General features: G+C 42.1%; 1 protein-coding gene and 1 long non-coding RNA gene across 3 annotated transcripts; one reads left to right on the top strand and one right to left on the bottom strand.

Annotated features, from left to right (window-relative positions):
• The first annotated feature begins 45 nt into the window (after positions 1–45).
• Positions 46–2,651, top strand: LOC132466429 (uncharacterized). Its single transcript, XR_009527853.1, has 2 exons — positions 46–1,329; positions 1,447–2,651. It is a non-coding gene; the product is annotated as an uncharacterized LOC132466429 (long non-coding RNA).
• zc4h2 (zinc finger, C4H2 domain containing) lies at positions 2,141–11,927 on the bottom strand. Of its 2 annotated transcripts, XM_060063651.1 has the most exons (6): positions 11,769–11,927; positions 10,884–11,055; positions 8,634–8,806; positions 3,494–3,656; positions 2,744–2,857; positions 2,141–2,523 (listed from the first exon to the last, which is right to left on the bottom strand). In XM_060063651.1, exons 1-5 carry the CDS (start codon positions 11,819–11,821, stop codon positions 2,744–2,746), a joined length of 675 nt encoding a protein of 224 aa, XP_059919634.1. In that variant the 5' UTR covers positions 11,822–11,927; the 3' UTR covers positions 2,141–2,523. The 2 variants fall into 2 exon arrangements, with proteins under 2 accessions (XP_059919634.1, XP_059919633.1); XM_060063650.1 differs by having other exon boundaries at positions 2,141–2,857.
• Positions 11,928–12,095: the final 168 nt, after the last annotated feature.

Below are 12,095 nucleotides of genomic sequence, written 5' to 3'. Positions count from 1 at the left end.
CTGGGGTCTAATTTTAGGTCACAGATGGGCCTGGCTAGATTTCCATTCTTGGAGAATTGGGGCTGGGTTAAAATTAGAAAAGGTGATAAAAAAAAAACTTGCGCCACTCTTTCAATCTGTGGCCTGTTAGACAACGCAGTTTACACTGTGACTCACCAAATTCACTGTGAAACACAAGAATAAAAAACAACAGAAAATAAAAAAAGGGGTGACAAAGAGCATCACAATGCATATGCGAACAGCTCAGACCCAACTATTGTCAGGTGAAACAATGCCTTTGAAAGTATTCAGGAACCATCGAGGTGGACGCCAACATGAGATGATGGCATCTTGTGGAAAGTAATATACTTATGGGGAGTTGGGGGAAATGGTATCACTCAGGCCTCATTCACACTAGGAATACTTGGAAGCCGTTTCAGGAGGTGTCAGCTGTCGGTAGCTCCCTTATAGACCCTCTCAGGAAGAGTTTGCGATCAGCTGTTCTCCCTAACCCGCCCACTTAAGCTTATTCCGTCCCTCCGTCCCAAGGTGTTAGATTTTGCCAGATTACATTCTTTCAGCAGATGGCCCAGGAATCCTGGTAAAATATTAGTTTCAAAGGCTACTTATCTTGGCTTATTGTTATATTGTTTGCTATATGTTGTAAATTATAAAAATAAAAACATTAATACATTGTTAGCAGGTATTAACATGACTTTATACACGCGGGACTCAGGAAGGACAAAAGGGTTTTTCAAATAAATGCATTGGAGTTGTTCTTGTATTGATGCTCCCCGTCACCGCCAGGGGGAACTAGTGTCTTATCGACTATAAATAAACAATAAAAGAAGAAATGTCAACAAATTGGCTAAACAGTCTATGCTTTAATAGTGTGAAACGTCTGCTCCCAACTGGTTTCTTTTCCTGCCCTTCAGAAACAGATTAAAGATGGAGGAGGAGGCCCCTCGAACCTATTATACCAGAATGTTTTTAAGTGTCCGGAGCAAGCTTTCCAAAAGCTCTCCAACGTGCCTCCCACGCCAAGAGAGAGAGAAACATATAAAACACAGAGAGGAGGGGGGAAGCCTCGTTTCCCAGCCCAATGCACAAGACCGGACCGAAGAAAACCCGATTGGATTTGGCAAACAAGTTGTAAGAGTGGAGGATATGGCGAGTGATCACAGACGGTACAGCGTCCCACTTTCTGGAAAGCCGAACCGAGAGAGATATGCAGGGAAGAGTGACCTAACCTCCCACAATCTCATGTCTCAAGGCCCCGAAAACCAGCTGGTCCCCACTCGACTTGTTTCATTGCTAAGGCACAAGACGTTGGTGCAGGAGATGAGACGGGTCAGAATGTTGTTGGGCTCATTTATATTTTGCTGCAATGAAAATCAGCCACCTTAGCAAGTCAATGACCTTTCTCTGCATAACGCGGCCCTATTTTAATCTTTTTTTGTGTGACAGGCTTTGGAGGTCGAACTACACTGCCCTTCTCTCTGTACTGCATGTGAAGAGGCCCGGGCTTCACTGGCCTTGGAAAGCTTTTATCAGGAGAAAGAAGACACAACTTGATGCCGAAGGACGTCAGCATTACTAACCAATGGGGCGTGGCAGTTAACCCAGTTTACCGTATCCTTGTCAATCAATTATTTTTAATTAATGAAATAATATTTAAGGCATTTCACTATTGTGTTGCAGGACAGCATGTGCTTTTTGGGAGGGTTGGCGCAGAGCCTTGCCAAAACCTTTCTATGCCACTATGATTTCAGGAGGGAGTACTAGGCAGTGATATGCAGGTCACAGCAACCTGTGGTTGCCATGGCAACAAATCAGGAACACACGGTTGCCCTGACAACAGATGAGATGAGGGGTGACCCTGACAAAAAAACGCAACAGGAACTCATTTTGCAAGACCTTGCTGTCCTTTTCAGATAGCTGCAGACATCACAGGCACAGAACTAATACGATGAGGGACGGCCTGTGCGGAGTGAATCCGACAAAGCACTTTATTTTATTTTATTGGAGGCACATAGAGAATGTTACGTATAGTGGGTTGTATATCAAATTTGGGATTTAAATGTAACATCTACAGCCTGGACTCCTGCTGGAGATATAATTGTAACACTGTGGAATGTCAACAAACGTCATCTACAAATCATTTGAGTACAAAACAGCCATTTATTTTTTTTTGTATTGTATTAAAGTTTTAACACACAACACCATTCAAAGCATATAAGTCCCTTTTTTTTTACCTCACGTTCCAGGTTGTGGTCACGTGTACGACATAAACATTTAAACAACATTACAGTTAATTCAACATGTCCGATAAACCTACTGAGGTCTTTCTATGGTCACAGAAATACGAGACAGTAATCCATAGAAACATGCTTTCGAATAACAGTTAAATTAAAAAGTTGAAAAAGATATTTTAAGTGAATAAACAACAATATGAGCAATACTTCACAACTACTACTACGACACAGTTTTATTATTTCCTTCTTTCTTCAATTTTGGCAGCAGTTCGGTCCATGGCAAGTAAACCTAATACACAGTTATGGTTACATATAAACACAGATCGTTAGTACAGGTTATGTGGTATATTCATTGCTAAAACTGTATTATGGAAACAGCTTTTTAGAGACAGTCAGGCTTCACCTAAAAAACAAAAACAAATAGAAAATATCCATTGCTGACCCATAAGATCGGCGTACCGGACCTGTTGCCTTTGAACATGAACAGAGAACCCAGAGGCGCGGCGCACCTATTCGTCTGGTTTCCTCTTGGGCTTCTTTGGGTTGCGGGAGCGACTCTTGGCCTTGCACAAGGGACATATGGGTGCGTTCCGGTGGATCTGCTGGTGGCACGAGAGGCAAGCCTGTGGGGAGGTGAAATGGGAGGTGGGGGGGGGGGGGGGGGGGGGTAATGGCGGTCAATAATGCTGGGCCTGGTGTCATCAAGAATCGCACTGGACTTGTGGCCTGAGAACGCACAGTTCAGAGTAGGGGCTTACGTTACTAGGCTTCCTACACCTCAGCTCATCAATGACAAGGACCAGGCTTTTAGAAGTAAATGACATCACTATTAACGGTCTACCAAAGTTTGGAGACATTTAGCCGTACTAAAGAACTAGTACTTGGACTTAACATAAAAAACATGATTAATGATACTACCAACTTGTTATGCACTGCAAGGAAACTTAAAAAAGGAATCAACACTTTGTCCAAACAAACCCATCATTGCGTGGTTTCCTCCATGCAGCCACATTCTGGCCACAGCTAGCAGGGGGGGTCCTCTTCTGCACTCGTAACTAAGCCCTGAGTTATGAGCGTTCTTAAGACGTCAGTATGCTGATGTATTGCTTTTACTACTTTGGAGCAGGAATAATATAACTCTGAATTTTTGTGATAGTGGAAACTGATTTCCCGCTCTGACGCCTGATAAGTGGGGGATCCAGGTGGTCTTTAACGATGGCCTTGACGGACGGCGGACAACTGTTTGTGTGCATGCATACCTTCATAGGGGGAGGCTGTTGCCTGAATGTGGCTGTCTGGCGGGCGTCTTGCTTCCTGGAGACCTGTAGCTGCTGAGCTGCAGCCGCCGCCGCTGCGAGGGACTCAGGGATGGCGGGCTCATGGGGCTCCTTCTGCCACTCGGCTTTCTGCTTCTCAAAGTAACTGTTGAAAGTAGAGAGAGAGAAGGAGAGAGAGAGAGAGAGAGAGAGAGAGAGGGGCCAAGTTGAGCGTGATTCTAATAGAGGTTTTAGAATCGCATCAAAGATGAGATTATCCCATCTGGGCTGCATATAGAGACCGCAGGAGGAGGGAGAAGTGACTACAAAAGAGAGCAAAAACCAGACGCACAATAGTCCCTATCGCACAATTCCTTCATCGCACAAAGGTAGTCAGTGTGAGTGTGTGTGTGTGTGTGTGTGTGTGTGTGTGTGTGTGTGTGTGTGTTTTGACAGAAGCAGCCTAAAGGAGGGAGCTGATACTACGGCTCCTACTTCCTGTTGGGCATAGTTTTCTCCTTAAAAAATTAAGATTTCTCAACGTGGCAAAAGCATGTACCTTGAAACAAGCCTTGTTTTTTTGTGTTGTGAAATATTTTTTTTGGTTGAATTATGACATGTAGGACATACTAGTATGTCCTATATCATACATCCAGAACAAAATAAAAACGTTTTTTTTGTGGAACAAATGTTTGTTTGAAATCTGACATCGCTATAAAACCTTTAGCAGTCCGTAAAGATTAAAGTGTTAAGTGTTAAAGTGTTGGGACCCAGTACAATAACAAAAAAAAGGGGGTAACTGTACGCTTAGCAGTCCCACTGGATATATCCATCTTCCGGTTTCAGATAAGGTTCAAATAAAAAACCATCAGTGGCTTTTCCCAAAACGTGAGAGAATCAATTTTTTGTTTTGTTTTAATTACGTGTGCAGGCTGCTACGATCCCTCTTGAAAAGTGTCACTCCTAAACTCAGCCTACACCCCTTGGGATAATTTACACTGCAGTTGACCAATGTTGACCCTGGACCATCTGGAAATCTATTTCTCTTCAGCTGCGGAAGGACAATCCCAGAAGAGTACGCAACTTCCCCCCCGCCTCACACAGTATCGGTCAAGAGGCTTCTACGCGGTGCAAGGAGTTCCAAACAGAAGGCGCTTTTGTTATTGACATCCTACTTGACCCGTATGTATGTATATATATTTATATACACATACACACATATACTTTATTTGTTATGTTTATAAATATGTGTATATCTTAAAATGAAACGTGTTTTTTAATCGTGAAATCCAATTTGGCATCATAAATTGGCATCATACATCCTATTGCTCCTGACCCTAATTCAGAAGGACGAGAGGAGAAAAAACAAAAGCGTTCTGTCGTGGAAATTATATTTTCCTGGATAAATATGAAAAAATATTGTGGTTTGTATTTATTCAGCTGAATGAGAGAAGGAACAGCACAGCCATCAGAAGCTTGCCTGAGCAATCCTTGAAGCTATTACTGGTTTTCTGAGCATTGACAAATAATGTCTGCATTAATAACCATGTGTCTTCAGCTCTGAGCATTTATCTGAAAACCCAATAACCTGAATCCACTGTCCTCCCTCCTGATTGCTTGGCCGCCAAAGATTGGAAGTCTTGTTAATAAGATCAGAATATTACTTTTGTCCTTCGTGTTACTAAACTCGTCCAGTCATGATTCATTAGGCTAAGAAATATCGCAAAAGTCAGTTTCAAACTATTGACTTTCTTCTATCTGGATAATTGTAATTGCCTCTTCACGTGCCTCAGTCAAGATGCTCTAAATCTCTTTCAGCTGGATCCAAATTCAGCCACCAGGCTTTTAATCAGAACAAGCCCTCCGTTCCCCATTACCCCTGTTCCCGACCCTCTGGAACCTTCTCCCCCAGATTTGCTGGATGTTTCGACTCTATGACAGCTCACAAGGGCAACGTTTTGCATGGCGGTTCTACCCCATGCCGCTATACTTTTGAGGCGTAACATCCCGCCGTGCCATGCTGTTAACCTGCTGATGTGTGCCAGCCCATTTATAATAAGAACTGTGTGAAGGAAGGGGGATTATAGGGTAGCATAATAGAGCCAGCCCCTGATCTTCTCCAGGACGTTTCCCCGATCGGGGGTGACGGGGGGGACCGGGGACGGAACTAGATTAGATTACGTCACATTAAGTCGTAGGACTGGATTTATCGACTTTGATAAAGCACATTGTTGCAGTAGGTACGGAGGCAGGGCTCCAGAGTGCGCCTAATTTGGGCGCACATGCGCCTAGAATTCGAGGTAGTGCGACCAAATATTTTATTTGGGCGCACCGGTGCGACTGAAAATGTATCTGGTATAATTATTATTATTTTATTTTTTTACAGAGCAGTCTATTCATAATATTGTAATGACCACGGAAGAGGCAGTGAATGAAGTATTGATTAGACAGCGATTTATTAGATACCTAATAAACCGTTGGAACACGCAAGACCGGTAACAATAGCAACGCCGGTAAACAAACCCGCGAAGCCCAATCCAGGGGCCTGTACTACGAAGCTCGATTAGAGGGTTAGCGAGGTATGTTGAGCTGAAAGCCTGGGTTAGCTGTACCATGAAAGTCGATCTCTTTAAGCGTCGCTGTATCACCATTGGTGACTTACGCTCGCAACCCCCCCCCCCCCCCCCCCCCCTCAACAACTCAAAACTTGGGTGCACCATAAATACGTGCTGGTGCACCCAAATTAAAAATGTAGGCGCACCAGTGCACCCAAGGAAAAAGTTAGTCTGGAGCCCTGTACGGAGGTGTATTACCCTAATGGATACATCTATATAGTGTTTTATATTTGATAGCTGTTGGACATGGCTAGAGAACACAGACACAAACCCAGCTAAAGCGTCAACAACATTATTTTTATCTTCCTATTAATCATCATGCTATTTTTGTTTGCTAAGGTTGTGTTGCCCAATGTCATGAAACGTGTATCTTTGTACTTTGTGCGCATACACACACATGGGTCACGTTTGTACAAGCGGTGTGGGGGGAGTTTATGCAGTCTGAGTCTAGCATAACCAGTTTGACTGCTTCAGTTCAAGCCTTTTGATGTATTTTTATTTGAGGAATGATTGTAGATTATTTTATAGATGTGGATTTGATTAGAATTTATATGAACGTTTATACAAGCACTCAAATGGTTTAATTAATAATAACCAATCCACCCAAGGCTAAATTAAACCAGGATTTCTTCCATCCAAATCAGTGACGCCTGCAGGGTAAAGTCAAGAAGATATTTTTACAATAACTGATGAATGTGGGGAAATCATTAAGCAGAAACAACAGTGACTCGGTTCAGTTACACCCACATGGAAGTAACAGGCAGGTGTGACTGTGTCTGCAACTCTGCACAAATCAAAGCTCAAGGGTCGCATGACAGTTGAGAGTGCAGTGTCAAACTTGGCTGCTTTAATTCCGTTTCAATGCGAACCCAAGAGCATTTCAACACAGCAGACGGAGCTGATGTTCATCGCAGAGCGCAGCTCCTTTTTTCCATTGTGTTATTTCTCATACAGATTTTCTGCTCAGGCACACCTAACATTGGAATGCAACTTTCCAATGTTTGTTTACGGCAAATTAATATCAGACCTTGAATAAAGGAAGAATGATTTGTTGTGACTTGATTTGACTTGATGTAGCTGAATAAGAGAGCAGGCAACAGCCATGTGATGTGGGTCAACACAGAACCTTTCCTGGAAGACCCTAACCACTAGAATATAGGACATTGGCATCCCTGAGCTTTGCTATGGGACCTTGGTTCAAGCCCTTTAACTTCTAAAATATCCCGCCCCATAAATCTAGCAGGGTTACATTATGTATTATATTCAGGATGCATGATGAATTATATACATGTATATAATCCACTCAACCTGTATAGCCTAATGAAGATGAGCACATACTGCGTCCTTTCACCAAAATATCTGATTTATTTAGAGGATTAAATTATACTGGAGTCGTTTTACCTTTAATCCTTGTATGAACTATTGACGCGCATGGCTGTACGTGGATGAGGGGGATTACGATGGAGTGGTTGTGTTTTGGAGACCTAAAATAGGCTTTCACTCTTTGGAAGAAGGTTGGTATCCAAAACAAAACTCTACAACGATACAACTGCACACCTTCATGTTATCAAAAGCAACCTATATTCACGTTGTGAGGTTCAAGGGACCATTGATTTTAGCACCGATGTAGATCTCCAGCAGTAAATAACGTTATACCATGGGATCCAATTAAGGGCAGTAATTAGTAACACCCACTTCTTTTACCTACTTTAAGGCTACATGTAAAATTAGATCAATCCTTTAAAGTAAGAAAAAATAGGAGGGTTGTGGAGAAAAATACAATGGAATCTCTAATTAAAGAATGCTCATGAGATTTTATACACCCGTAGTGCTTTGAAATAAATGACTGTATAATAATTGTGAAACCGTCCGTGGTTATTCCTCAAACTACACTCTTACCACCAAAATCTATAAATCTATATCATAATCGTTGAATCCATAAACCGAGGTCATCGCTGCTGCAGCATTTTATTAAAAAAGGAAGCAGAAAAGTATGAAGGTATATCGTCTAAAGGTTTTTTCATGATGTCTGGGATGCTCTGTCAACTTTGGTGTTTAACGCTTGACGGCCCTGAATGTAAACATATTAGAATTGGTAGCTTAGCACGGATCGCATGGGATCCATTGGGACCCATTATATTAAACACAGAACAAAACCTTGTTTCGTCTATCTTCTACGCTGCCCGACGTGGTGCCCAGTGGCTCGTCCGGTGTGAGACCAGTTTACATGATTGAAGCTCTGCCGTAACCGAGCTGGGCTCGGACCAAGGCTGTATCTGAAACCCACTGACTTTCGCCCCACAGCACTTATATTATTATATCATATTTATTCTAGCAGGTAGAGCAGAGTGCACTGTGGCCGATTAAATTGATCTACAAATAACGTTTAGATATTTTTCCGACCAATCGGTCGGAAAAAGTTGGTCGAACTTCAGTCCAACACGATATTCTTTGGTTGACCACAGCCCTAGTACATGTGCTTGTAGTAATGTACGCGTGTGTGTGTGTGTGCGTGTGCGTGTACTCACTCCAGGGAGAGCTTCTCCTCTTCCTCGTTGAGGTTGGGGAGTCTGTGCAGGCCCAGGGTCATCCTCAGCGCGTCCACGTGTTCCTTCAGGGGCTTGTACTCATCGTGCAGCCGCCGGGTGGTCTCCAGCAGCTTGTTCAGGTCGTTCTCAGACTGCTTGATGGTGCTCTCCATCTGAACGGACAGGAGTCGTTAGCACATGATGACCCATAGGCCCATAGGCCCACTGGTTGCATTTTATAAGTCTCATTGAGTCAAGTCATTCAAGTGCAACGGGGCACCAGGCCACGCCCCCTTTCCCTCATTGGCTAGATTGCCCCTCTCATTTCTTTATTTTATTATTGTTATTAATATAAATATGATGATTACGGATGCACTGATCAGGTTTTTTGGGCTGATGCCGATCTTTGTAATGTGCGATCAGCCAATCCGATTACCCGATAATTTTTTTATTTTGGGGAAATATATATCACTGGGATGTAACTTATGAAAATCATGGTGTGACGATCGTATAAAGTTTCTTAGTTTGCGCACTGTCAGCGCTGCATTGCGTGAGTTATTTTTCACTTGTTGAGTGGGAGGAAACTTTGTTGTTTGTTAACACGCATTAAGCATGTGGGAGTTTTCTGAACGTGAGTAGAATTGTAGAAGTAAAAGAAGGTTGAATAAATTATACATAACTTTGACAAAGGAAAAGGTAATCAGTGGGATGAGTGTTAATTGGAATGAGTCAGGCCAACACACTCACTCACGCACTAAGGAAAGGAGCACTGATGGAGAATATCAGCATAGACTATGGATAATGCACAAACAACACAGACTACATCCAACTAACCATGTGCATGGTGGTAACTAAGCTTTAGGTAACAAATAATGAGTAAGACAGTTCCATGGGTCATTATTGTATCATGTGTGCATCTAGAATAAATGGTTGAAAGGATTTTACAGCGTGTCTGTCTGGATTGTGGACTCGCACACGTAGGGGTGTACATGGGAATCCTTCAATTTGTACTTTTGCCGCCAGCGTAGAACTATTATCCAGGTATTCAACCACGTTACCCATAGGCATTTATTTAAGTGCTTTGCTAAATATAGTATACTATTACATAAATTGACTATTTTATTAAATAACCTGCTTCAAAACTTGGCTAAAATACACCACATATCAAAATAAAAAGACATTCATAGTATTAAGAGTCGGGAGAAGGCTTGATAGAAAGAGGAGCATTTGTATTTTTGACAGTATTGAATATCGGTGCATCACTAATTATAAAAATCATTATAATACAAATACATTGTTATAATATACAAATACGTACTTTTTAATACCCTTTGTATACCGTAACATCGTGAATACCACCCAAGGCTAGTGTAAGTATACTATTTTAGGTTAAATACAGGAGAGAAGCCCAGATAGATGCAGGTTGGTTTTCGCATTCTGTAACATAGCTCAACAAAAAGCTATGCATATGGTTAATGATTTATTGTGAGTCAGGACAATTTAAAGATGAATTATGTCAAAGCAGGTTAGCATAAATGGTCTCAGTGACTGAACCTAATGAAGGCCTGTCGCAGCGATCTGCAAATTTCCAGCGAATCGGCCGATCATGTGATTATGGCGTATATCGCCTGATCATTAATCGGTGGATCACTAATTATAAAAATCATTATAATATACAAATACATTGTTGTTATTGTAACAATAATTGAGTGCCTTGTCACGTGAGCATAACATTCAGGAGTTGATGGTATGAACAAGGTTGTTCAGGAGGAGCTGAGTCTTGTCTATTCATCAACCCGGAAATAATTACCGGTATTAACATTTGACATGACAATTGCCCTGGTCCACATTTTGGTAAAAACAAACTGCAGTTGTTAATCCAGTGAGCCTACCTCATATAGTGACGTCTATATCCGCTTGTGGCATTTATGCAACACCTCAATATATTCCAAAGCTTGGCTAAATGTTCTGTTTAGACATTAGCCCTTTTGGCAAAGACGAAATGTCTTCTTATGCAGATTTCAGTAATGTATAAAAGAACTAGTGCAGGTTGTTCCATTCACAATATATCAATAGCAAAATGTCCTTTTTGTCAAACTGTTTGTGCAGCAACTCAAATAGTTACATACTGTTTTATAATGGGGGGCAAAAAAAAGGATGGAAAGAGAAGATACACATTTAGAAAATCCTGCATTATGTCAATATTTTTAACTCCTTAAAACATAATCTGCATGTACGAGTGTTACAGACCACATTGATATCAGCGTGGATGAGCCGCAGTTCCTCAACGTGGGCCATCTTCTCCTGGAGCAGCAGGTCCATCTCCTGCTTGTACTCCTTCAGGTGCTTCTCCTCAGACTCCAGAGAGTCAAACTCTGTCTTCAGGCGAGATTTGATCTTCTGCATTTGGATGGTTTTGTTCCTTGGGGGCAGAGGCACAAACAAAGGATGACAGCAGTCAGGTCAAACCGTTGGAGCAATACGGAACAAAAAAAGAAAGGGGAGGGAATGAAAAAATATAATTATTTTTGTTTTGGGACACGTAATACAGCAATTGTAAATGATGTATTAATATACTGCGCGTATCTTGCGTGGTGAAATTACACCTTCGGGTGAGATGGGACTTATTTTCCAAATATATTTAGAAAACATTGTTTTTCAATTGTGCCAACGTCCAGGAACGTCCATGGAGCAGACCTTCGTACAAAAAGTTTAGACTTTAACAAGATAATTAAATAGTGTTACACGACTCGGTCGCTGGAGTGGTCGAGCTAACCCGTAGCAACATTAGCAGAGCAGTGCATCTGGCACTCGTTGATAAACATCTGGAAATGCAGGGGCAAGCATGACCAGAAGATCCAGCTACAGTTTCAGCGTCTTTTTTCCGCTTCCTTAAACGATATAAACAATCGTTTGCCAGTTTCGCCCTGGGCAAACCATGTTTAAAAATCAGAGCTATAACGGTATCGGAGAGATTGTAACACAGCTAACATTAGCTAGCCAGTAACAAAAGCCGAGCCAAGAGGCTGCTCTAGCCGGTTAGCGACATACAGCTGGTCCTGGCTGTTTTCCTAAAACATCCAGCCACCCGATATCCTCCACGTATTCTATTGCATTCAATAGTAACGTCCTTACCTTATCTCTAATATATTTTCTAATTTGCACATGATTTCTTGCTCTTCCGCCATGATTTGAGACCTTAAATTGTCAAACTCAGACTCCCCGTATGGCCCTAATAAAAACACAATAGCTGGCGTGTGCGCGCATGGAGGCGCGCACGGCCGAAGGGGAACGGGCTACGTATGGTGCGCGGATAGTGTGACCTCCGTCCGGACATTAGAGCTCACAGGCCCTCTGATACTACCTCCTTCTGTTATTTTCCAGAAACTATAACATTTCCATTGATGGTGTGGCTGTTATTACCCTAATGACTAAATAAAATATGAAGTTGCTTCGTGAAGA

The sequence above is a fragment of the Gadus macrocephalus genome, chromosome 10 (assembly GCF_031168955.1).
Source record: "Gadus macrocephalus chromosome 10, ASM3116895v1".
Lineage (NCBI taxonomy): Eukaryota > Metazoa > Chordata > Actinopteri > Gadiformes > Gadidae > Gadus > Gadus macrocephalus.
Note: the sequence above shows the minus strand (reverse complement) of the source record. Positions and strands in the feature narration are given on the sequence as shown.

Coding starts and splice junctions, on each gene's coding strand:
- zc4h2 (XM_060063650.1), bottom strand. CDS start 11,821: ATGGCGGAAGAGCAAGAAATCATGTGCAAATTAGAAAATATATTAGAG. Junction 3,657..8,633: donor GAGGAGAAGCTCTCCCTGGA/GTGAGTACACGC, acceptor TACTTTCAACAG/TTACTTTGAGAAGCAGAAAG. Junction 2,858..3,493: donor AACAGCCTCCCCCTATGAAG/GTATGCATGCAC, acceptor ACCTCCCCACAG/GCTTGCCTCTCGTGCCACCA.